The sequence below is a fragment of the Netta rufina genome (genome assembly GCF_964035555.1).
Source record: "Netta rufina genome assembly, chromosome: 2".
Taxonomy (NCBI): Eukaryota; Metazoa; Chordata; class Aves; order Anseriformes; family Anatidae; genus Netta; species Netta rufina.
Genome location: NC_140124.1, coordinates 123,393,764 through 123,417,499, shown reverse-complemented (window position 1 = coordinate 123,417,499; position 23,736 = coordinate 123,393,764). Strand labels below are relative to the sequence as shown.

Genomic DNA, 23,736 nt, shown 5'->3' with positions numbered 1-23,736 from the left:
TCCAGGGGATAGTGCCTCAGGGGTGTGCAAACACCATAGCTCCACTGAGCTGAGATGAACACAGCTGCTAGCTGTTCTCATGCTCCACCCTTACCTTTCCCTACACAATGCCTTACCACCTAAGTGAGATGAAAGCAGAAATAATATATCCACTTATTCCCATACAAGTGCACAGGCTTACTGCAACAGCCTAGCCTTAAAAGCATGAGCTTGCAGAACCAAGTAAGCACACTGTTCCAATGATCATGTAATTCTTTACAAAGAAGTGAAACCATTTGCACAGGAGAAAGAAATACAGCATATAGGCTATTTTAAGGGCATCACGACAGATCCTGACCCTCGTCCATCCCAGGTTGGGGACAGGCCTGGTACCCAAGAGCTCTCACTTAGATATCTCACAAAACATAAGAAGAGAGAAAAAAGATGCATTAGTTTTTAGTAGGAAATAAAACAAAATCCCTAAAACTTGGAGGCAGCGCACAGGGCTGCACGCGTACCTAATTTACCTGTAACCTTTTGGAACTTGTTAACCACCATAGCGTACCTGTTTCATCTTAACCTACAACCTCATCCACCTGCAGACCTTCCTCCATCCTCTTATTCCGTCTTTTCCTCCTACTGTACAGTTTTATTTCACTGTATCATTTGAAAGTAAAATAAATATGTATCAAGATTTGATTAGATAAAATTGAACCCAGAAAACTAATGTACTAATCCTAACTGTCAAGTACTAAAATATTATTGTTATTGATGATACAGGTCAGAAAGTACATTTTTCAGTGCACACAAATGATAGCAACAGAGAAGTCTGCAAAAGAATCATGATAGTTGACTTCAGTGGTGGAAGGCACTACGTCTATTATAGGACTACAAGGGAAGAGTAAAGAAACTAGAGGAGTTTGATCACTAAGACCTATAAGTAATTAGAGCTGTAATAGTGTTCTTAAAAACCTGCTATTTTATTTGTAGATGCTTCTGCGTTCTCAGGTCTTGGGGAGGCCAAACTTAGGTCAACAGATACAATAGCCCTTTTATCTTCGTATAGTCTCGCCTCTGGATTATGATACGCATCTTCATTTTGCTTGTGCATCATATTCAAGTCAGCTAAAGGAAAGGGGAAATAACTGTTTATAGCATTTTGTTCTCATAAAAGGCATGTTCACCACAGATTCCCCAAAATACAGGTCTGCTTCAGCAGCTCCACCATTTGTGGTCACAGCAACTACAGGAACAAATAATTTAAGCAAAGGCAAGAATATATATGCTATAGGTTAAATATCAGTTGTCAGGGATTCATTGATTGAAGTATTTATTTTGTTGGCTTTCTTTTACCAGGAATGATTCTTCACAGCAAACCTCCACCCCAACAAAAGCTATGAAATGGGAAGACAAAGAGCTCAAAGACAAAAAAGTTTGACAAGTCTGTGTTGACAAGTATGTATTTAGAAACCACCCATTTCTATTTCCTTAGAGCTGTAAAATACTTTTCAGGTTAGTATTGGCATTTAAGTACTGACTCTCTACTGCATTTGATATCTGTTACGGGCAATAACCACAGTAAACCATAAAGGTGTATTTTGGTCTTCATGTATTCCGTAAAAGTCCAGGTGTAGATGTCTCTACATAAGCAAAACAATGTCATCCAATAGTTTTTTAAAACACTTTTCCATCAAAATTTACATCAAAATTGTACCATAAAAATCCTGATCAAAGATGTTAATTTCACCTTGAAATATTCATTATGCTACACTCAAAAGGCCAATTAAAAAAAAAAAAAAAAAAAGAAAAACAGAAAAAGACCAACATGCAGTTTTTGAATTATCTTTTTAAACAGTGTTTATGATAAACATGAATTACTGTAGTCATTTAAACACAGATTCCAAAACCTTTAAACTACATCTCTCTCTGTAAAGCAGCTTTTGCATCGGAGTCTCAAAAGCCCTTTTGGGGAAGATAAAAGACAAGTCACACTGCATGAAATAGAGACCTGGGAGAAACAGCACGTTGTGTTTGATGACATTTGACTTACAGCTTATCCATCAAGTTGCTAAAGTAGGGTGGGAAAAATAGCTTTATGTATGTAATTCAGGAAAACAGGTTAAGAAACTTCTTTCTCTTGGTTCTTCATTTAAAAACAGAGATAAGTTTCTCAAGAGGCATATACACACTTCAGGCTAGTATAAGTTACCCATCTTTTCCTCTGCCCCACTCTACTCACACTATCATAACACACAGAGAAAGAAGACAGACACTCAAATGTGTTGCTTATCGATTGACAGTGTCATCACTTTTATCTGCTCCGGGGATAAACATAAGCTTCTAAACTTACTATTTGGGCACAATTTTTTTTATTATTATTATTTTTAAAACACAAAGCCTTTGAATTTTACCCTTAGACTTTTAAACTACTCTGTGAATTTAACCACATGCCACTAAGGTATCATAAAACAGACACTAATTATATATAAATATACACACGTTATATATAAACTGTTATCCAGTAAGTGTTCCATGCATTGAAAATTCTTATAATTTATTACCAGAGAACATTTTAAAAACCTAGAACACTAGAAACACTAGAAATCAACAGTTATAAAGCTTGAAGTCTCACTGACTTTAAAAGTTGCTGCATTTGTTTTGGACTACTACTGCTTCTACTAACCTATTCAGCTTTCCACAGAAGGAAACCAACTGATACTATACCCCTGAACAGGCATGAGAAATGCTCGTCTCGTAGACCCCGTTTAAATTCCTCTGGGTAATTCATTAAGAATTCTCTTATTTTGCAGATTAATTGGAAACATTTAAATTTCTGGAGGTGGGAAGAGGTGGAGCAAAAAGTTTCAAGTCCATTTGGCTTATGGTTTCAGTGTGTTCTAACCACTGTTACCTCTTGAATAAACCATTGAATCATGAAGGAGGTTGAATCCATAACACTCAGATCAGGTTTTATCTGATGAAGAATTAACATGGCATTAAAATCCTCCCACAGGAAGCCTACATTCAGTCCCATATATCATGCTAAGTCTTAAACAAATCCATCTCAAACAAATCTGTTAAAGAGGCAGTAGAGCCGTATTCACGACAAGACGCTGAAGGAAAGAAAAGAGCTATCACAGGCCAACAAGAGATAAATACTTGGCTAGTGAGATGCAGGATAGGTCCTAAAGCCACATGATCAAATGTGAACATGCAAATACCCTTCACTCAGCTGAAAAGAAGCAGCCACCATTAAGAGGATTTCCAAAGCTGTTCTGTAGACTGTGTGGGAGCGAGTGTTCAACAAAACAGAATCTGTGGCACTTAAGGGAATTTAATGTTAATAGTTTTATTTTGAGAGATATAAATCTAACTGTGACTACAGAGTACTATTTTTATTTATACAAAAAATACTGCCATGGGGTCCACTACAGCACCTAAACTGTACATCTTCAAATTGAGAAAGCTTTGCATAATACAAGGCCCAAATCCAGGACACACAATCAGGAATTTGAGTTTTAATCTTACATCTACCTCCAAATTACTGGAGAGATAGCTATAATCTGGGCAAGTTGTTTATCTATCTCCCAGCTCAGTACTCCCATCTTCTATAAAACAGCACTTGGAAAGAAATAAAGCTTAAAAACATTACTGCTGACTGACTGCTACTTAAACACTCATTTGCCAGCAGTGTTACTTGGGGAGATTTAAATATTCCATTTAGCTTTATATATTTATTCAAATATGTTTCCATTTTCCATGTCACAAGTAGAACTTTCTAAGACTAGCAGTGATTCTAAACTAATAACATAAAAAAAAATAAACTGTTCCTGGAAAATGTTTACATAAATGTCTTCACAACAGTCTTCAGCATATTTGCATTGCAGATGATTCTAACAGCTTCTTTTCTTCCCTCTCCTTTTACTATTGCATTTTTACTTTGTTTATAGTTGACATTATCCTGTTTCCTGTTTTTGGTTGTTGTTGTTGTTGCTTCTTTTTTTTTTTTTTAAATTGTGCCCTGTGACTGATTCTTCTGAAACCAAAATAATTACTTAAATATTCCCAGAGTACATATGCTTAAAACAAGTATTTCTATTTGTCAATAAAGTGCTATCAGTGTTATAAAACAAGGAAACATATCTGAATAGAGCTTTTACAGGAGCAAGAAAAAAAATCTTTAAAAGACAACACATAGTTTTGGCAAACATACTTATCAGATTTCCTTTTGCATCTCTGAGAGGAGCGCCACCTCCACCTTTTCCCCAGGGATTGTAATTCCTCATTTCTGCTTCTAACTTGGCTTCATAGCGTTCCTTCTCTTCTCTCTCTTGTCTACGTCTTTCCTCTCTCTCTCTTATCTAAGAAGAAGCAGTCCCAAGTCAGTTGCATAAAAATATCACATGAAGTATAATTTTAACAACATGTTAACAGAACAAGCTGAGTGCTACTGTTATCCCATCTGTATCTAGTAAATCACAAACATTTCATTGCCTTTACTGCAGACAGAGCACTGAACACTGGTGTCACAACGTACAGAGATACACATTATAAGACTTCCAAATATTCACGTCTGACACTTCCAGTAGATCAAAAGTTCCATATCCTTGGATTTTGCAGTACAGAAGGCTGTACTGCCTGAAATTTAAACAGGCAAAGCTCCACGGCATTACAGCACCTGATTCTCTCAACCTGATTTTGTTTAGCCTAAACTTAGAGTAGAGATGGGATAAATACTTTTACCCATAAATGTTTTAAGAGAATGTGATACAGTTCTGTAACTATTCATGAAATATTTTTTGTGCAGCAATACAGAACATTTAACTGCTCATACGGTTTGTTCCTTCTTTTTTTCAACAGGTTAAATGTATGCAACTAGAACTCCTTACTTCATACAGCATTTATAACATGAACAGCTGTTAAAAAAAAAGTCAAACTTCCATTCAAAGCTTTTGAAACATTAGCTGCTATTTCTGTTGCTGAAATATGTTAACGTATTTTCTTAAGTTTGTTCCTTCTGTGCAATAAATGTTTCCTTTTATCTCATAGTCAGACAATTTCATAAGAGATGCAGCGAGTCAAAACAAAGACCTGTCTAGTCCTGGAGACTGTTTCCAAAAATGGTAAGTCAGGCTTGCCTATAGGGGAAAAAAATGGTTCTGAACATTCTGTTCACTTACAACGAGAAGCAGCATAATAGCTTTGAAAAGGTGTATTGTGCCAGGTTTATTAGAACTTTACATCAAGCTGTGCCGTCCCTCACATGGCAAAATAGAATTTATTTCTTAATACTATAGTGAGAAAATACCTTCAGAGAAGCCTAAGAACAAGTGCAGTATCAAACACTATTCCTAAATGTTTATTTTATTCTTAATTTGGCCTTGACTGGCAGCCTCTACTGTCAGTAGAGGCTGGCAGTATCCCTACAAACAATCATAATTTAACTATAACACTTTTATAGCAATTATTTGCCTCAACTGAAGAAAAGCATAATGAATCAGATAGGAAAACGTTAGTGCCACTGAACTGGGTTCTAGCAAAATCTCTTCTGAAATGTGTCCTTATCATGGTCAAATACATTTTATAAATGTAGGTGCAGCAACAAAATGCCACTAAAATGAGCAGAGGACTAGGATGTCTACTGGAAGACATGGAACTCAAATTTGTCTAGTCTATCAAAAAGGAAGTTGAAAAGAGATGAGACATCACATACAAACTCACTAAAACCAAGGCATTTGAATTAGTAACCAAATAATCATGAAGAACTTATTGAAATTAGAGTGCTCTTAATTATTAAAGCAATAACGCTTGAAAGCAATCTTTCAATGAAAATACCAGAGCAAAACAATTCATTGCATTTAAGCTACACCTTCTTATGTTTATGAAAATAATTTTATATAATTTGATCTGTGGGAGTAATGTGTTTGCTCCTAGGCTTTGCATTTTCTCTGCCTCTTGAAGAGACAATAAGTTTGAAGAGATTGCTGTTCAACTGAGTATCTAAAATGAACTAAAGAAAGGTCAGAGGACCAGAAGAAAGTAAATAATGAAGGAAGGAAGGGTTAAGAAACATTTTTACTTGTAAATTAAATGCATATGTATGGAATGAATATGAAATGAAACCGTATTACAGTTACAACCACTATATCGTTAACAACAAGAAAATATCAGAAGCTTTATAACACAGTACCTGCTGTTGCAATTCTTGTTGATAAGATAATGTTGCCTCTTTGGAAGGCTTTGATTTTTCTTCAGAAAAAACTCCTCTGCTTCTTTGTCTGTCTCCTGTATTCCTCTGTCCAATGTTACTTCTAAATTAGAAAACCACACATGTGAAAACATCATGAAAACATCACAGGTTCAAAAGGAAAAAAAATCCCTGCCTGAAATATGTAACATCTTGTTTTCCATAGCCTGACAGTTTATAGTCTGAAACATTTTCATAAATCTATACAAAACAGAGGAGATCACTGAATTACTGTTTAGATAAGACTTCTTAATTAGAATTTTGAAGAGTTGTCTTTAACGTGCTTTAATACAAAGGCACCTCATTAGCAAAATACTCCCAACATGAGAAGCATACCAATACAGACAAATACAACAATACAGATACAAATACAAGAATATGAATACACTTAATACTTACAGAGATTGCTCTACTGGGGCTTGAACTAATGGAGGATCCAGATTAGGTGTGGGTTGCATTCCCATCATACCTGTACCATCTGCACAATAAAAATAAAATACTATTTTAAGTTTTGGATGCTTAAAAATAAGCATTTGCTATTACTTAAAAGCATGTCTCTCAGTGCTCAGACCAGCTGCATGATTACCACAAGGACTTTGAACTTCTACATCAAACACAGCTAAAGCTTAATGCCCCTAAAGCAAGAAAAACAATGTAAAGGTACAACTCCATTTCTTACTTTTAAAATCAGCTAAACCCCTTAAATTTGTAAATTTACAAGTGTCTTCATTAGCATAATTTACAATGAACTAACAAAAAGTAACTAATTTAACAGCTTTTGACCACATGCTTTTCAAAATGCATCCTGTACTGTGAGGAGAACCACACTACACCATACACTACAGTGTATTTGACACTTGTACTCATAGTGAAATAGGAATGACAGCATTCTGCCACAGCAAGGCTTGAAATTACTGTACCTACTACTGCTTATGTTCAAGATAATATGGGATGCATCTCTAAAACAATTCCATGCTTTGAAATCTTGCTCTGTGATAACAACCTTGAGGTCAAATTGATCCTGTATGTCAATTTTAAGTACTAATTTGTTTAATACTCTGAAGTGTAAGCCATTTTATGCTGAAAGTTGCATTGATAACAAAGCTAAAAAAAGCTTCTGTGAATTAAAGATTACAGCTCCTATTTTACCTTTTCTTTGGAACTTCAAAAATCCTACAGGAGGTGGGAGGGCAGAACAAGAAAAAAACTTTTGCTTTTATTTCTCTAGCATTCTTTAATATCACCAACTGATGCAAATCTCATTCACATAAATACATAAAAAAATTATTGTTGCAAGGTTTCTTTGTCCTGCATTTTAAGTTTTCTGTAAAGGTACCAATACACAACTTTGCACTCCGTATACATAGTTGTTACTAGTTTATATTATTCATCATTTAAACAGATTAAAAGCAGTCATCTGAATCGCTAACAACCAATTCACCCAAAATCATCAACTTACAATATGCAAGATTGGGATCCAAAGGATTTCTAGCCCCATAAAAGTAATAAGCATCATCATAAGGTGTTCTATAGTTGTCTGTCAAAACTGGCGGTGGAGGTGGTGGCATAGGTGCAAGCCTTAAAGAAAAAAGGAACAATTTCTGTTTTGTTGTACAACTGAAAAAAGATCATTCAAAGAAAAAAAAATCACTATGGAAAAATTCTAGATGTAGCTCAGTCCAAGACCTCTTTAACGTTAGTGCCATGCAGGAATGAGACATGATAAACCTCAATAAGGGGTTAACCTTCCTTTAGGGGGTCGTACATGAACCCACACTATTCCAGAGATCTAAGGAGCATAAAACAAGGACACCTTCTTTAACTAGTTCAGTTGATGACACTTAACGGGTTACATCTGTAACAGTAAATAAAACAAGCCAAGGATTGGTCTCTGATTAGAGGGCAAGTGGCACAGCACAGCTTCAGCCACATTCCTAAAGCTTTATCTCCCAAAACGGTTTAGTCTCAGCCACAACATCGAGGGGAATTCCCTGAATTCCTGACCTTAGCCCTGGGAGACCTCAAACTGGTATGGTCCAAGCTCATGCCAGAGCAGCCACCTAGCAATACAGACACTGCTGGGCATGTGCCCAAGCACCCTCACAACACAGTTTAAAGTCCCAGGTATAGACATTATTTCTACAGTAAAACTCTTCTTCTACACAAACATTCACTAAGAGGGCCGTATTCAAGTATGTTCAGCTTGGAGAAGGGAAGACTCTGAGGAGACCTGACAGCAGCCTTCCAGTACCTAAAAGGGCCTACAGGAAAGCTGGGGAGAGACTCTGTGTCAGGGAGTGTAGTGACAGAACAAGGGGGAATGGCTTTAAGCTAAAAGAGGGGAGGTTTAGATTAGACATTAGGAAGCACCTGGGAGCTGCCATTTCACCAAGAGTGCTGGCAAGCCCTCTGTGAAAGTCTTCATTCACTGGAGAGACGGAAGGCATGGACACAGGAGTTTGGAAAGCAACCCTGGGCCTTTCAGGGGGCACTTTCTCTTCAGAAGCCCTTGCTGTCAAGCCAAACTGCCTCAATCTATTTGGCTGAAGGAGAAAAGAAAAGAAGAAAAAAGCAGTTAACTTGTTATTAACATGAAATACTCTGAATCTCCATTTAGGTTGCATTAAATATTCTACTAGTTCTCAATTACCTGTTCAAATTTCTAATAACTGCTTTTTTGTGTTGTGTTTTCTCCCCTCACAGGGACCTACTGGAAATCTACTGCTACAAGGAAATCTACCGTGTTTACCACAGAATTAAAAAAAAAAAAAAAAAAAAAACCTCCATGGCAAGTTTTAAGAAGTATATGGTTGTGTGTGGGGGGAAAAGGATCCAGGGGGAAAAAAAAAATAAAAGCATTTACTCAGTTGGCTGTAGCACAAGTTATCTACAGCTGCCAAGTTCCTACGCTGACAGTATTCTCATATTATGCACAGGAAAAAAGTTTATGAATGCCCTCCCCCTACTAAAACATCTCATCATCAGTAAGAGTAAAGACAAACATACACTGAGACTTTTTCCAATAAACATTTCCTTGCAGTACCATTATTTTTCAGGTTCCTTTGATTCGATTAGAGTTTTTCAAGGACAAACATAACAAAATTAGTTTAGTTTCTTCCTTTTTTTTTTTTTTTAATAAAGTTTCAAATGTTTATTGATAACTGGCAGCCTCAGAAACTACTCAAAGGCAACATGCAAGTAATGCAAAGGCATGCAAATCAGTTAGTTTCAGAGGTATCCTATCGCACCCAGAAAGCCCTTACACCAGCTTCTATGCATAAATATTCTGTTTAAATGAGCCTATAAAAGACCCAAAAAAAAAAAAACATAACTATACACCATATAAATAAAACCAGATTATGCTTCTGAATTTACCAGTCCTGACATTGCAGTGCTTCAACTAACATGCATGCAGAGACAGTGATACCAGCACCAACTACATATTTAAGATCTAACAGCAAACTGTATACCCTAAAGTATTTCAGCAAAATATTAAATGTTTACCTCCTCATCACTTAGCTGCAAGATAGTATATACAAGGCAGTTAGTACTCACCAATCATGAACTACAGCATTAAGATAAACAATTCACAAAATCTACCAGACATTAATATTCATTTACAATATTTAACTTCATATTTCCAGATGTGAGAATGAAATTTGATAGCATACAAACTACAGTGATTTAAAATTATTTAGAAGTCTACAGACTTTTGTCTTTCAACTTATCTTTTCAAATCCAGTATCTTGAGCAGGAGAACATTTAAACAGTCTTTCTTACTAACAAGCCTAATGTCAACTGTTCCCAAAGTGCCCCAGACTTCAGCTCTGTGGCTAATTAAAGATGTAACTATGGCAGTAGGTTCATCCTGGGGATTGTTTTCTTTTAAACAAGCAGTATATACAACAGTCTACTTCTACATGCTCTGAAACAGGCATTGCTATTTAACCAACCTGTAATTAATCAAGAAATCCACCTAATTAGAATCTCTCCCCAAGAAGCAATTTGAAGCTAGCAGTGACTGTTGCTTAATGAATGCAGCAATTCTACTTAATTGAAGGCTTTCAGCCAAATTAATGGTTTTAAATATACATGTCCTGGACTTGCTCTGGATATAATTTTGCTCATACAATAAGCACTTTTCAGTCTCTGAGCAAGATGCAGTATGTGGAATGCTTCACCACAGCATGCTTCTGGCTGTTCACGTCTGATCAGATATGATTGTTTATGCTGACTTTTCAGCCTGCTGCAGCCAAAAGCACCAGCATCCTCTGCTCAGTTTTACCTCTTTTCCTGTCTTGCTCCCAACCATGTACTCCATTCCTCTCCTTTTCACCATCTGAATCCATGGTTAGCTCTAAGCTAACAAACAACAAACGATTCAGACTTTTGCCAGCTAACCAAGCCAAATTGGTTCACAGAAAGGGATCAAACACATGCCACAGATGCCTTAAGTAGAGAGGGCAGGAACATGCAGCTAGACCACTTGACCACCTTCTTTCAATTCAGAAGCAAAAATTGATTCAGCTTAGTTGCTTATCTATGTGCATTTCCAGTCGCCTGCCTCAAATGCCGACTGCTTTGTTGATTATAAGTTATAGAAATTCATTCATCTTCATCTAGAAAATGAGCACTCCTTTCACATCCACTGAACACATCCAAAAGTAGTAGCTCAAGTTTCCTTCTGTTTTGTAGCCTCCCTCAAAAAACAGCACCACTGATCATTTAAACTCGCAACCAGTTAAGTCATTAACTACTTTATTATTTCTTGAGCAAATTATCTGTCCTTCATATTGAACTGCAAATATCTACTGTTCCCAAGATGCACTGGCCTTGGCCACTTCAATAAACACACCCATGCAAATCATACTAGTTATGTGACAATCAAACTGCTATTAATGCTGCTAGCACCGACAATCTTACTCCTACATACGTGATGGTCAAAATTCTTGGTACAATAATCACCTTAATAAGGACATGGAGACATGTTAACAAGAGTTAACTGCATTAACTCTTACAAGTAACACAACAAATATCTTGCTTTTTATATTTGATGGTGTAAAAAAAAAAAATACAACTTTGAAATATAAAAAAAGTCATCACTCTGAGTTAAAATCAGCTGCAAAACAACTGGATTTTTTTAACTGAAAAAGAACAAAATATACAGAGAAAAACTTTCAGCAGCAAACTTTACATTCCCCTAGAAGACTCACTATTGTGCACATGTACAGGCTACCACTGCACGCCAAATATCTTTTCCATGACATCTAGTGCTTTTACAGAACACTTGGTCAAAGAGAAAAAAGAAAATGTTTTAAAACTTTCTTGAACATATTTTCCTCTTAAGCTGAAAGTATGTGCAATGAGGACAGTCTTATCATCCTTGGCCTGAGTTTTATTCTATCCTAGTGCCCTATTAGAAAAAAGATACACATTTATCATTCTATAAAAGCCCTATAGTTTTGTGAATCAACAACCATAATGTACATATAATAAGAAAAAAGTCTATATAAGTGGAAAAAAAAAATCCAAACTCCTCACCTTCTTTTCTGGGTCTAGAGCTCCAGAAGCAGCAACTGAGAGCTCAAGTTCCTTCTCACTATTTTTGTGGAAAAAAAAAAATCACATCAGAAAGCAATAAGCCATACTCATTTTTTCAAAGCATAGACCTCACAACTCTGCAAATACAGAGTAACAAGACATGCTTCTACTTGACTTCTTCTGGAGTCAGGGAATAAGGATACTGTATATCCTTTGTACATAAACGGAACTCAAGAAGTACTCAGCCATCATTTATTCCACCTAGTTAAATTCCAACTACCAAAAAATGAAAAACCACACATTGCTTTTTTTTTTTTACTACAACTTTTCAGATTATTTCTTAAAAATCTATCTTTATTCACATCACAGTGATATAAACTTTATAATAAATGTATTCAAATTATTCAGAAGTATAACAATAATTACTATATTGTAATTTCAAGCCTCAAGCAATTTCAGCATGTGTAGCTTTCAATCACAGCGAAGCTGTCAAGAGTAACTTTCATTCATTATCCTTTCATTAATATAACTGTGTGTTTGTATATTTATATCTATTACCATTCAGCAAGCAGCTACTAATACATAAGTAAGAAATTTTATTCTATTATTTTGCATAAATCCAGTACTTTGAAAGCAAAAGGTTCCCTTCCTAAACTGGAAAGTGAAATGAAAAATCATTTTCAACTTTGCAAAGTAATTTTGTACCACCAAGAAAGATATATCCACCTAGAGCTTCTTTATCCCTGAGAAACTGAAAATCAATTTTTAAAATGAAAAATCAATTTTTTCTTTGTTTCACTGAAAGCTGGTGATTTTTTTTTATTATTATTAAAAACTAAAGCTCTCATGCCAACTAGCTTAATTAGGTATAGTATTAGCTATTTAGCTAAAGTTCCTTATTTATGAAAATTATTTGTACCATATTCCATATTAAATTCCTTTAAAGTTCAGCTATTATTTAAAAAATATATGTAGTAACTTTCCATTACCGTCTCTTATTTCGCTGTTGCTCAGCCATCTGTTCAATTAGTTCTTGCCTGTATTTCTCTTTTTTCCTTTGGAGAAGTTCTAGGTCCTGACCACCTAATGGAAATGGTCGTACAGTGTGTAAGTGCTCCACAAACTACACAAACATACTGGATAAAAACACTGCATTTCAGTCAAGTCAAAACATAAAAGACAGCAGAGTATACAATCAGAGAATGTGTATAACAACGCTATCCTTATTGATTAAAAAGAGGTTTTAATATTGAAGTTTGTTTTGAATATGACAATAAGAACTACTATAATTTTCATTGTTATTTTTCTAGTTTGCCTGTTTCTGTACAGTCAGGGAGCTACAAATTTCAAAGCTATCTGACAAAAAATATATTTTTTTTTTTCATTGTTGTATTATTATTATTTTCTTTCTAATGCTCAACTAAGGAAGATACACTACAGCACTCCAAAATTACGAAGCACTGCTCTGGATAAAAAGGAAAGGTAAAACTAAAAACCCACAGGGAGGAAAGCAAAGTGCTCCACTTTTAAGATGGTTTCCATGACTACTACAAATTAGAAAAGTATTGGCTGATACGTGTGCGTAAAAGGAAACGGTGATCACAACTCACACGGATTTTGAGGAACCCAAAAAAGCCCTTACAACTTTTGGTAGGTCTCCCCACAGTATGTGTGGTGTTTTCTATTAAAAATAAACAAAAAAAATAAAAAAAAAAAAAAATAAAAAAAAAAAAAAAAAAACAAAACACCACTTGTATGACCATCAGACACAACGGACTCAGTAGATTTCAAATGAAGTAAACCTGAGCAATAAAGTGAAGTAGGCTGCAAAGTAGGAGAAAGAAATAAAAGAAATAGAAAGGAAAAAAGCACCTACATGATTCATGACAGATTATTTTTTTTCAGTTATTATGTCAGGATTGTAAAGCAACCAAAAGAGGTAAGATAACCTCATGGCTTGTGATTCTGGGGGAGTCTGAAATCAATTCTAACTTAAAAGAAAAAAAAATCATATCTTTATAAAACATAATATTCTTTTTCTAACGAAGACTGCAAGGAAGACTAATTCATGACTTTGTGTACTGTAGGTTATTACAGTGAGATGGCTATGAACAGATCAGGGAGACTGACAGTTACACCACCATGGTTTTAATGCTGTCCTCAAACAGAAAACTGTCCTGCCATGCATAGCACTGAAGATCAGGTATGTTCAAATATAAAAATAAAAAGGAAGTACACCTCACACCTGTTAGCCAATTTTCCCATCAACTCAAACCTACCTTGCATTCAAAGGCTTGCATCTGAAGAACTAGTTTTCTCACTCGTCTTTATTTTCTGAATTATGCTAGGAATGCTTTTTTTTTTTCACCAACACTTCTTTCCACTAAGCTCAATAATTTTCACTGCTAAATATAATAGCTACATTTAACCAGGAAGAGATAATCAGAACACAGTTGCGAACACTGCTATTCCTCATAATTCTGCAATTGATATTAGTATCAAAAACATTAGTCATTAATAAAAAAACAGTAATTAGTATCAAAAAGAAGGTATATGGGCCTTACACTGTTAATGATAACTAAGAAGAAACTCAGGCTCTTCAAAATTAATTCAAAAGCCATATTGCATTAACTGGGAGAAGGAATATTTTTTTCTTTTTCAATTTTTTCTATGTTAATAGTATTTATTTACTGGCACCAGGGAAAACTAACATGAAGAAACAGCTAGATTTTCAAGGTTTTTAATTATTCCCAAAGAAAAGTCAAATATGCAAAGAAAGAATAACTTTGTGTCATGAGCTAGGTTTCTATACGTACCAAGAACGAGGCCTGTTGCATATGTCATTTCAGGAGCAGACTTGGAAGGTTCATTAGCTGAAGAGCTAATTTGTGCCTGATTTCTGGCAAAGACAAAAAAAAGAAAATGGAAAGATCAGATTTACAACATTATGTGATATATTTATGACAGAGACCTTTCTAAAATCCAAAGAAACATCGCAAGCAAAATAAGAAGCCTTGTGGAAAAGAAGGCATTTCTCACAGTTCTCATTTGCCTGTGGTTTCTGAAGCTCTCAGAAACACTGACGCAGTCGAGCACTTAAAAGTGTTGACAGACAAAAGCAGTGCCAAGCAAGAGTTTATATAAGGTCTTTACACACATTTTGCTTTTGCCTCTTAGATCATGTCTTAATTTTGCAAGTCCAGAAAACTAAAAAAGGAATTTTAAAACTACTATCAGGAAAAAAAAAAAAGAAAAAAAAAACATCAGTTAAAACTTCAACCTCAGTTAGAGAACAGGTGATCTGTCATTTCAAAAAACAACACTGGCATGCAATCTTCCATAGCTATGTTCAAAGCAAATGCATCATTCTTGCCCTATATTACACTAGCTGTAGGAAAAGAATTCACCATTTTGGATAGCATATTAGGGATTGTAAATAAACATTTTCCTCTCACCATGAATTTGTAGTGTAATTAGCAGAAAAATACATTGTATACCAGACCTAAAATTTCCAGTTCTTGGAACCTGCTGCACATGTGATCTTTCCTTTAATTCATCTTCATAATCTGCAGGTAGATCTCGTACTACTCCATCCAGATTGGGCCTTAAAGAAATAGAAAATATTTAGCCATGCTTGCCAAAAAACATGCAATCCAAAATAGAAGGTCCAGCACTTTCATGCAGATGGATCCTCAGCCTGACAGCACATGGAACAGAACCAGTTCTGAAAATACTGTGCAAAATTTCTAGAAATAATTCACTTCATTAGCATTGCTAAAGCACCTCCATCTGAAATGCAGATCCCCAAGTCTGCTTTCCAGGCTGAAGGGGTACCACAGCTCCCAGAAAACCTCTTACTTGAAGGTCTAGCTGACTGCATGCTAGCTAGAATTTGCCATGTAGAATTCAATTTTCCTTGAAAACACATACTAATTCTTCATTGCAGAGCAAGCTTCCCTGATAAACCTTATTATTTTTGTTGTTTATACAAACGTGACCAAATTGACAACCCTGGTGGCACCCCTGGAACAGATCTTGGAAGTGATGCAGGATCACACACTTTAGCATTCAGATTGCATTGATTGAAATTGATCTTGCTCTTAATGAGCCAACGAAGCCTCCAACAACTATCGCACAAGCCTGGTGAAATAGTTGATTCAGATATGAAAAGCTTCTTTAATGACACCCTGTCCTTCACCATGTATCTGATACTATTTAAAAGAGAGAGGTGATTTTTGATCAAGATTAAAGACAGGTAATGTGGTGAATACCAGAATTCAGGAGCTAAAATTCAAAGCAACTACACCTGAAGAAAGTAATACAAACGAAAATTCAATTAATTCCAAAGATGCTAAAAACTGCATGAACACAAGGGAGCTTTTCCTGAAAAGGTCTGGGGTAGTTGAACGTACAGGCTTTTCTAACCTTTCAAACTAATTATTCTATAATGAGGACTTCAAGTTATCTTGATAAAATGAGGCAGGAAGAGACATTTAATGAAAAAGTAAGCAATAGATGCTGACAAAGATATATTTTCCAACGCCAGGCAAACACAGGGACTTACTACTAAACAAACCACAAAAATCCACAGTAAACAGAAAAAAACATTATATTCTTTCATGTAAGAGCCACAGCTCTGCCCATCCCTGCAATTTAAGTAATAGCCAATAATCAGAGGCAAAAGGATGCAAGCATGAAAGCCTCTTGGCATAACACGGTCTTCTTTCATGATCCAGATCATCTATTTGATAATGATCAACCTGTTACTTACAAGGCTGGTCACGCACAACAAACACAACTGGGGAATACAAAGCCTAAGTCCACAGTGTGATGAAAGGAAGGAGGGAGGAAGGAAAGAGCCAAAGCCCAGGATTCAACCTGTTTGTTTGTTTGGAGTGGGGGGAATGGGTGTTGGTTTTTGGTTGGTCGGCTTTGGTCATTTTTTTTGTAAAAAGCAGCAAACTTAGCATGGCAGGTCTCCGACAAACCGCTCTGTTTTGCCCAGACACATTGACTCAATTCAATCAAGAAACTCTCATACCTTGTATATAGGATAGACCTGGTGCTGGGGATAGAATAAAGCAATCAGATGACTAGAACAAAAAACTTTGGCTCTTCCTCTCACTCTCCCATCACCATTTCTATTTGCTGAAATACCACAGACCTCACGCCTCCATCAGATAAAAAACCTTTCTGGAAAATCCTGCCAAACACCTGCCTCTTCAAATTAATAAAACCCATTAAAAAAAAAAAAAAAAACTTCAGTGCAGCAAAAAAGTGTTCCTTCTTATTTAGTTTGTGTTATAAATCAAATGTGATCTGGAAAAGGCTGACTAGCTGAAATGTGGAAATAAAATACTAATGCTTAAGAAGTGAAGCTGTCAGTAACTAAAAGATGTGTTTTTCCTTCTTGAAGAGAGACTGATCATAAAAGAATAAGTGGCACTCCCTGTGAAGGACAAAAAATACTGGATTACAAAATACATTTAATATAAAAATGATGAAAGGTTATCTTCCATTTAAAAAAGGATTAACTACTAATAAATAAACCTTAATTTTACATTCAACTTTAAGTTCAGGCAATTCAGGTGATGGTTAAGCAAATTCTTTTAATAAGACGTACAAAGTTTGTCTATAACAAAGATAAGACTATCTTCTGTACTTTATTTTAAAATAAACCTTGAACAAAAACTGTTTCAGAGGTCTCTCCAAAGCAGCAATGTAGTGTCTGGTGATATATTGGTCTCACACATTTGTATTAGCATCAGTGTTCTTGGAATAACCAGGGACTTGTAAACTTTGAAGCAGGATAATACTGTCTACCCTTGGCTCAAAAGGCATTCTTTGAGAAACAAAAGTAAGCCCTCAAACTTTATCAGCTGGTCATTATTTCAATATTAGACTCTACATCCAATTGCATAAACAGAGGCACACAGGTAATTACTGGATGTTAATTAACAGGTTTAACAGCAAGTGCCTTTTTCTGAAAAAACATGGACATTTTGTCTACCTTTGTTAGACACAGAATCAAGCTTCTGCAGTTTCATTATGATATTCTGAAAAGTTGTCGGATGGGATGACTCCACCTGAAAACCTTCTTTTCTCCATCTCATGGTATAACACTGGCAGAAAAGAGCAATTTTTGCATTTTGCGCTTTTCTCCAAATTGCATTCAGCAGAAAGAGGTAATCTGATTCCTGCTATCTCTTTAACCACCGCTTCCGTTTGCTAGTCTCTTTCAGAAGCACTATACGAATAAATCCAGGCTTTTAAGAAGCTCACTTGAGCATACCATCTGAAACACTGAAATAACCCATTTACTTAGCCTGCATCTCAGAAACGCTTCAAGATGTTTCATTTTCCCCATACCTACTTGTTTCTTTTCTTTATGGTTTTATTTACTTTCACATTAGAAGGGCTGAGAAGGAATGTTGAAAGGTATTTTTGTACAGAGGTAACTGTACTTGACTGCTATTTGAAACTGGAAGAGAAGTATGATTCATTCCATTTAGAAAATGCATTTCCAGTAGAAGAGGTTTGGTTTGTTTTTTCCAGTTACTATCCAGAAAACTATCCAGAAAATTATTCCTGTAAACAATGACTCAAAAGATCATCTAGCCAGTCCACCAGCAATTAACAATGAAACGTGATCGTAGGATTTAACGCTGTTGAGTGGTAGAATTTGCCTTCTGTTTTTTTCTCAAAGTGTTAATTGGTTATTTTCCCTAACATGGGAGAAATGCTGGTGTTTCCTTCACGGAAGAAACAGCAGTAAAATGATTCTGACAACAGGCTTAACAAAAAGAAGGGAAAAAAATGAAGAAAAAAAAAGACCATGCTAGCCCAAGAACTGCAAATTGAACAAATGAACACTCTTAAGCACATATTTAAAGTTTATTTACAGGAAACTTTACTGATTTATTTCATTTGAATGTAGTTGTATAAAACATGCCTGTTTCAAGTTTGTTACTATTTCAGACCACAACCCTTCCACTTTTGAAAGGAACCTGTTTTTGCAACAGAAGAATCTAATGTGGCCAGACTGCCAAACCCTGAATGACTGGTAAGGCTCACTTCTTTGTTTTTTAAATCAGTGAGCTAGAAAAGAAAGATTAATAATTTATGTCAAAGTAACCAAACTGACCTATCAGTTAACACAGTGTAAAGAATATTTAATATAAACCAAGTATTATGTGCTCTTTATTATAAGATTTACCTTTAACACTCTCTTTTGCTTGGTTTGGGCGCAGTCCTTAAATGCGTTATTCATATTGTGTAGTTTCTACTGAGATTAGGACCAGTTAACACCATCAGGATTCAACTCAATTACACGTCTAAAAGACCTTGCTATTTAGCAAGACATACAGTAAAAATGAGGACATACATGTTTATCTTCGGTTCACAATACAGAGGCTTGCTAACAAACACTACTGTACTCTGGGAAATACGTAGATTTACCAGATATATTTATGTAAATTGTGTGTTTCTTTTTCTCAAGTAATTTCACAAGCACCCTTGTCTCACCACGCTATATAAAATGCTACCTACCTAATGTATGATTTATATTCTTAGGTACTGATCCAATTTTTAAATGCTTTTCTAAAAACTATGACAGAAGTCCTCTTTAAATTAAGACCAAAAATTCTGCTTTCACCTGTGAATCTTGTGTAATTTTCACTGAGAGCAAATCATGGCTGTCAACAAGCACTACAGAAATAAAGTAGAAAACAGAGTTAAAGATACCTTTCAGCATAAAAATATCGGGGAGGTTTTCTCTCATAAGCGCTTTCACATCTAAATCTAGGGTCAAATTCTTCACTTATCTCAGGTTCATAGTCCATTCTGTAGTATCTTCGATCAAAATCACGATCCTCATCAAGTCTGTGATACCTTCTTACGGGAATTACAGATTGACTAGGAAATCCACGATGTCTTCTACTGGGAACATCCAAATCCTCATCAAGTCTTTTACTTAATAATCGACTTCTTAATTCAACCTCATCATCTAGCCTGTGGTACCTGTCTTCCTCCAGCCGTCTCTTATTTAGCAGCTCTTCATAACCTTCTGTAGAAGTAAAGGCATCTTTCTTGGGAGGTTCTGCAGCTGTACTACAGGGCTCTACTTCTGTACGCGGTTCTGGCCAGAGCTTGGTAGCAGCAATAAGTTTTTTATTCCTGTCCGTCTCACGCTGTTTAATGGAAAAAAAAATTAAAAGATTTGAATATAAACAAATTACACTGAAGAAATACAAAACCAAGTTTTTGCTCAAACATTCCCTAAATAGGTATTGGAGAAGAGTCACGATGTAAGCAATAAGAATAATACCTCAATGACTTAAAAGCTAATGATTTTTTTCCCTCCTCAAGAAAAGAAAGCACACTTTCCCTTACCTATCATTTTCCAGAAGAATAGCTATGAATCCTGAACAGGCCTTTTACAAACTCCAAAGGGTAACAGATTTGACCTTCAGATTTAAGGGCACAAAGAATCAAAAACCGTTTTTCACACCTGATCAAAACACTATATATCCTTATTCCACACTGAGACAAGTTTATGATACCTCAGCTACAAGCACAACATTTTAACCTAACCACTTCTTAACCTATTTTTTTTCTTCTCATGGGTTTCCCCATGGAACAGTCATGTAGTATTTCTGTACACTAATCTTTCATCTCTAGCATAAAGATGGCAAAAGGGAACAGATGCATGAACCCCTACTTCAGAGACCCGGTTATACAAACAAAAGCTGCATTTCTGCCACCTATTTCCTCAGGCTCACTGTTACAAAGTGCTCCAACCCTTGAATAAGCCAGTAGGAAATAGATACAGAATTCCAGCATCTCAAGGATGCCCAAATACTGTCTTGTAGCTGTCTTTACAGATTAAAATAGTTTTTAAGTATGTGATGCTCCAATGCACTTGGATGGAAAGATCATTCTCATAAGCAAATAATCTTTCTGGAGACAGATAACAAACATTATTCTAGGTAGAACTTACAAATTCATGAGCATTTGCACTTGCTAACTGCTGTGAGAAAGGCAATGAACTCTGAGCTGCTGTGAGTCCAAATGCAAGTTCCATTACAGAACCACTTCGCTCTCACAGTACCGTATGCATAAGAATCCCCATATTAAAAAGAAATGGGATTCTTAGAGCAAACCTGCATTAGATGAATTTGAATATTATCACAGTCCATCACTAAAGCAAGGCAACAGTATATTTAAAAAAATACATTCTATGCAAGATTTTAAAATTAACAAACTGCATGGAGGCTTTCTCAGGTCAATATATTGCTTCCAGATTACCGCTGTTGTGAGAGCCTTTGTTTTAGTAGACATAAAAAATCTCGTTTGATTACAATTAGTGCTCTCTATATTGGTAGTTTCCTGTAGAATGGAGGATGCATTTGTGTTCATTTACAAACAATAACTAGAAATAGAGTGGGAGAAGAACAACACTCAAAGTCAAAAAGATTAGGCCACGGGCACCCTACTGAAAGATGCATTTCCAGAGAGCAAAGAAGAGAACTGTACTGAACAAAACAGCAGAGATAGCCAGGCTCTGAGATTCTTAACTCCACAGCACAACTTTCACCAGCAGGTAAGAAGTAATGAATATCTGAACTTCCTGCCTCTTGTGCAAATGTATATGTCTCTTGAAATAATTGGTTTTAAGTTTGCAACAATTATGCGTAAATGTTTTATTAACTAAATCTGCACTTTGTTTCCTTTAGTCTATGAAGTCTTAGTCCATTCAGTCCTTCTAGATCCATGCATGATGACTAAAAAAGCTTGCAGCAACGTGCCACTTCTCTCCTGCTAGAGAATACCGTTCCCTAAGATCCATGGGCCAAGATGTTTGTGCAGGTCAAACTCACTAATTCAGTCAGGATAACTCAGCTTAATAGGCCTCTGCTATTTGAATTATTTTAAATCAGTTTGAGGTGACTGAGTAGGTGAAGCAAGGATCTCAACAAGCAGGTGTAAACCTCTAAGATGCTACCAAGCACTGGATGCAGTTATAGTCTCTTCTACCAGAACAGGTCTCTGCAGAGAACGCACCTATTTACAGCTTAACAGTAACAAAAACACCAAATGGGCTGTGGGTAATAACAGCTGCATCTTTACAGGTCCTCCACCTGAGATTTTGAGTAATTAGGGGGTGAGCAAAGGGGGATAAAGTTTAGTCTGAACTCCTTCCCTTCCATGTCTGACAAAGTACAAAGAAAAGCAAAGCTGCCATTAGACCTTCTCTAAGATCTAATAGATTAAGGATGGGGCAATGGTGGCAAATTCATGGGTGCCTATAACCTAAGAATCTCTGGAAGAGAAATCTGTCCCTGGCATCGTAACACATCAACATATAAATGAAAGGCCTCAGCTAAGAATCTGAGTTCAATTATGCATGCACTTAGTCTATATTCATGAGTTTTTGTTGATTCACAATTGCACAGCACCACATGCTGGACAGCTAGCATCTAATCTGCTTTCTCATGGACTGGACATGGGCTGAGGAAAAGGCAGCTACAAAAAAAGCTGAGGAGCACTGTGCAGGACTCTGTATTTTTTCCTGAGAGACAGCTTCCTTGGCCATCACTTTCACCACCAAGAACAATCTGGGGAATTCCTTCAGAGATGCAGAGAATGAAAGCACTCTTCTATCAGACAGACATGACTAAAGGAATCAAGAACTCTACTGCATGGCTCGTAAACAGGACTTCTTAGATACATATAAAGCTGTGGCATAATTAAACAATGTTTTTTGCTTCTTTTATCTTACTTTGTATGCCTTAGTCAATGACAAAACAACCAGCAAGATCATTTATGCTCTCTTTTGTATCAATATAAGTAGAATTGTATTACCTCTGTGTTTTTCTTCCCTAATTTCCTTATCTTTTCATTCCATTCTTCTTTATCCCTGAGATATTGATTGTACTCCTTGTTTCTTTCAAGCCGTAGTTTCTCCTAAAACAGACATTGAGAAGTAAATCATAATTTTGCACTTTGAGAAGTAGCTTTTAACTTCACAGTACGGTATTAAATGAATACAAGCAAGCTGTAAACCCCCCTCCTCTTCTTTGCAATGCACAAATAGGACTTGAATTGCTTTGGGGGGTGGGCTGTTCATTATCAGCACATAGTACTTGCTCTTAATTTGAGATCTCCAGAGCATAAGGTAGCTTCCTGGACACGAAGTCTAGTCCCCAGTAACACTGTGTATCAAGTTGCACCTCAAAACCAGGTAGGTTTCCTCCTGCTACATCTATTCCAAAATTGTTTTGGAGCCTTAGTTCTTTGGAAATCAGAAGTTAATTCCTAATTGTGAATATGAATGTATTTAAAGGTGATTTTAAAACACACCATTTTTTATGCTCGGATTAGTTGTCACTTGCCCCACTCAATTAAAACAAGACAACAAATACACGTACAGACAAGATGTGTCAACTAGAGCTTAGGATATAATTTGAACTGTCAAATTTAAATGAGCAGTTAAGCTGACTGCAAGAAGTGTCAAAAATGCAAAAAAAAAAAAATCAGTCTTCACCTTGTGCAAGAATTATTAGCTGTTTTTGCAAGGTGACATTATAAACAGCTGGCTCAGGTCTAAAAATACGCAGGAATTGTACACTAATAACTTACTATATTAAGAAATATACCAGTCTTCAGGGAGAACAACCTTTAATTTGGATTGTTTTCTGATACTGGTACTTTATGTTCAGAGCAAGGGGCATCTCTTATACTATCTAATTCCAACCTGTATAATGTGAATGAGGAAAAGGAGAATTATACTACAGTATTATGAACCATGTTCTACACTCCACTGCAGAATTTTCCAATAAAAGGCAAAAGCCATTAAAAAATTTCAACATTACGTATAAATTTACTTTCCCATGACCAGCTTTCAAACAAAAAGAATTTATACCTCCATCAGCATAGAAATACCAGCTTAGTAATAGTTTTACAAATAA

The 23,736-nt window shown here is 35.9% G+C and overlaps 1 protein-coding gene across 1 annotated transcript in view; it reads right to left on the bottom strand.

Annotated features, from left to right (window-relative positions):
- Positions 1 to 23,736, bottom strand: part of CSPP1 (centrosome and spindle pole associated protein 1) — a 58,156-nt gene that overhangs the window by 20,749 nt on the left and 13,671 nt on the right. The window contains exons 8-19 of the mRNA XM_084282205.1: positions 22,631 to 22,732; positions 19,511 to 19,956; positions 15,270 to 15,371; positions 14,584 to 14,666; positions 12,757 to 12,850; positions 11,768 to 11,825; positions 8,597 to 8,769; positions 7,686 to 7,804; positions 6,626 to 6,704; positions 6,170 to 6,290; positions 4,193 to 4,340; positions 952 to 1,104 (exon numbers count right to left, since the gene is read on the bottom strand). Of these exons, the coding sequence (XP_084138331.1) occupies positions 952 to 1,104; positions 4,193 to 4,340; positions 6,170 to 6,290; positions 6,626 to 6,704; positions 7,686 to 7,804; positions 8,597 to 8,769; positions 11,768 to 11,825; positions 12,757 to 12,850; positions 14,584 to 14,666; positions 15,270 to 15,371; positions 19,511 to 19,956; positions 22,631 to 22,732 (1,678 nt within the window). The remainder of the gene's footprint in view (positions 1 to 951; positions 1,105 to 4,192; positions 4,341 to 6,169; positions 6,291 to 6,625; positions 6,705 to 7,685; positions 7,805 to 8,596; positions 8,770 to 11,767; positions 11,826 to 12,756; positions 12,851 to 14,583; positions 14,667 to 15,269; positions 15,372 to 19,510; positions 19,957 to 22,630; positions 22,733 to 23,736) is intronic.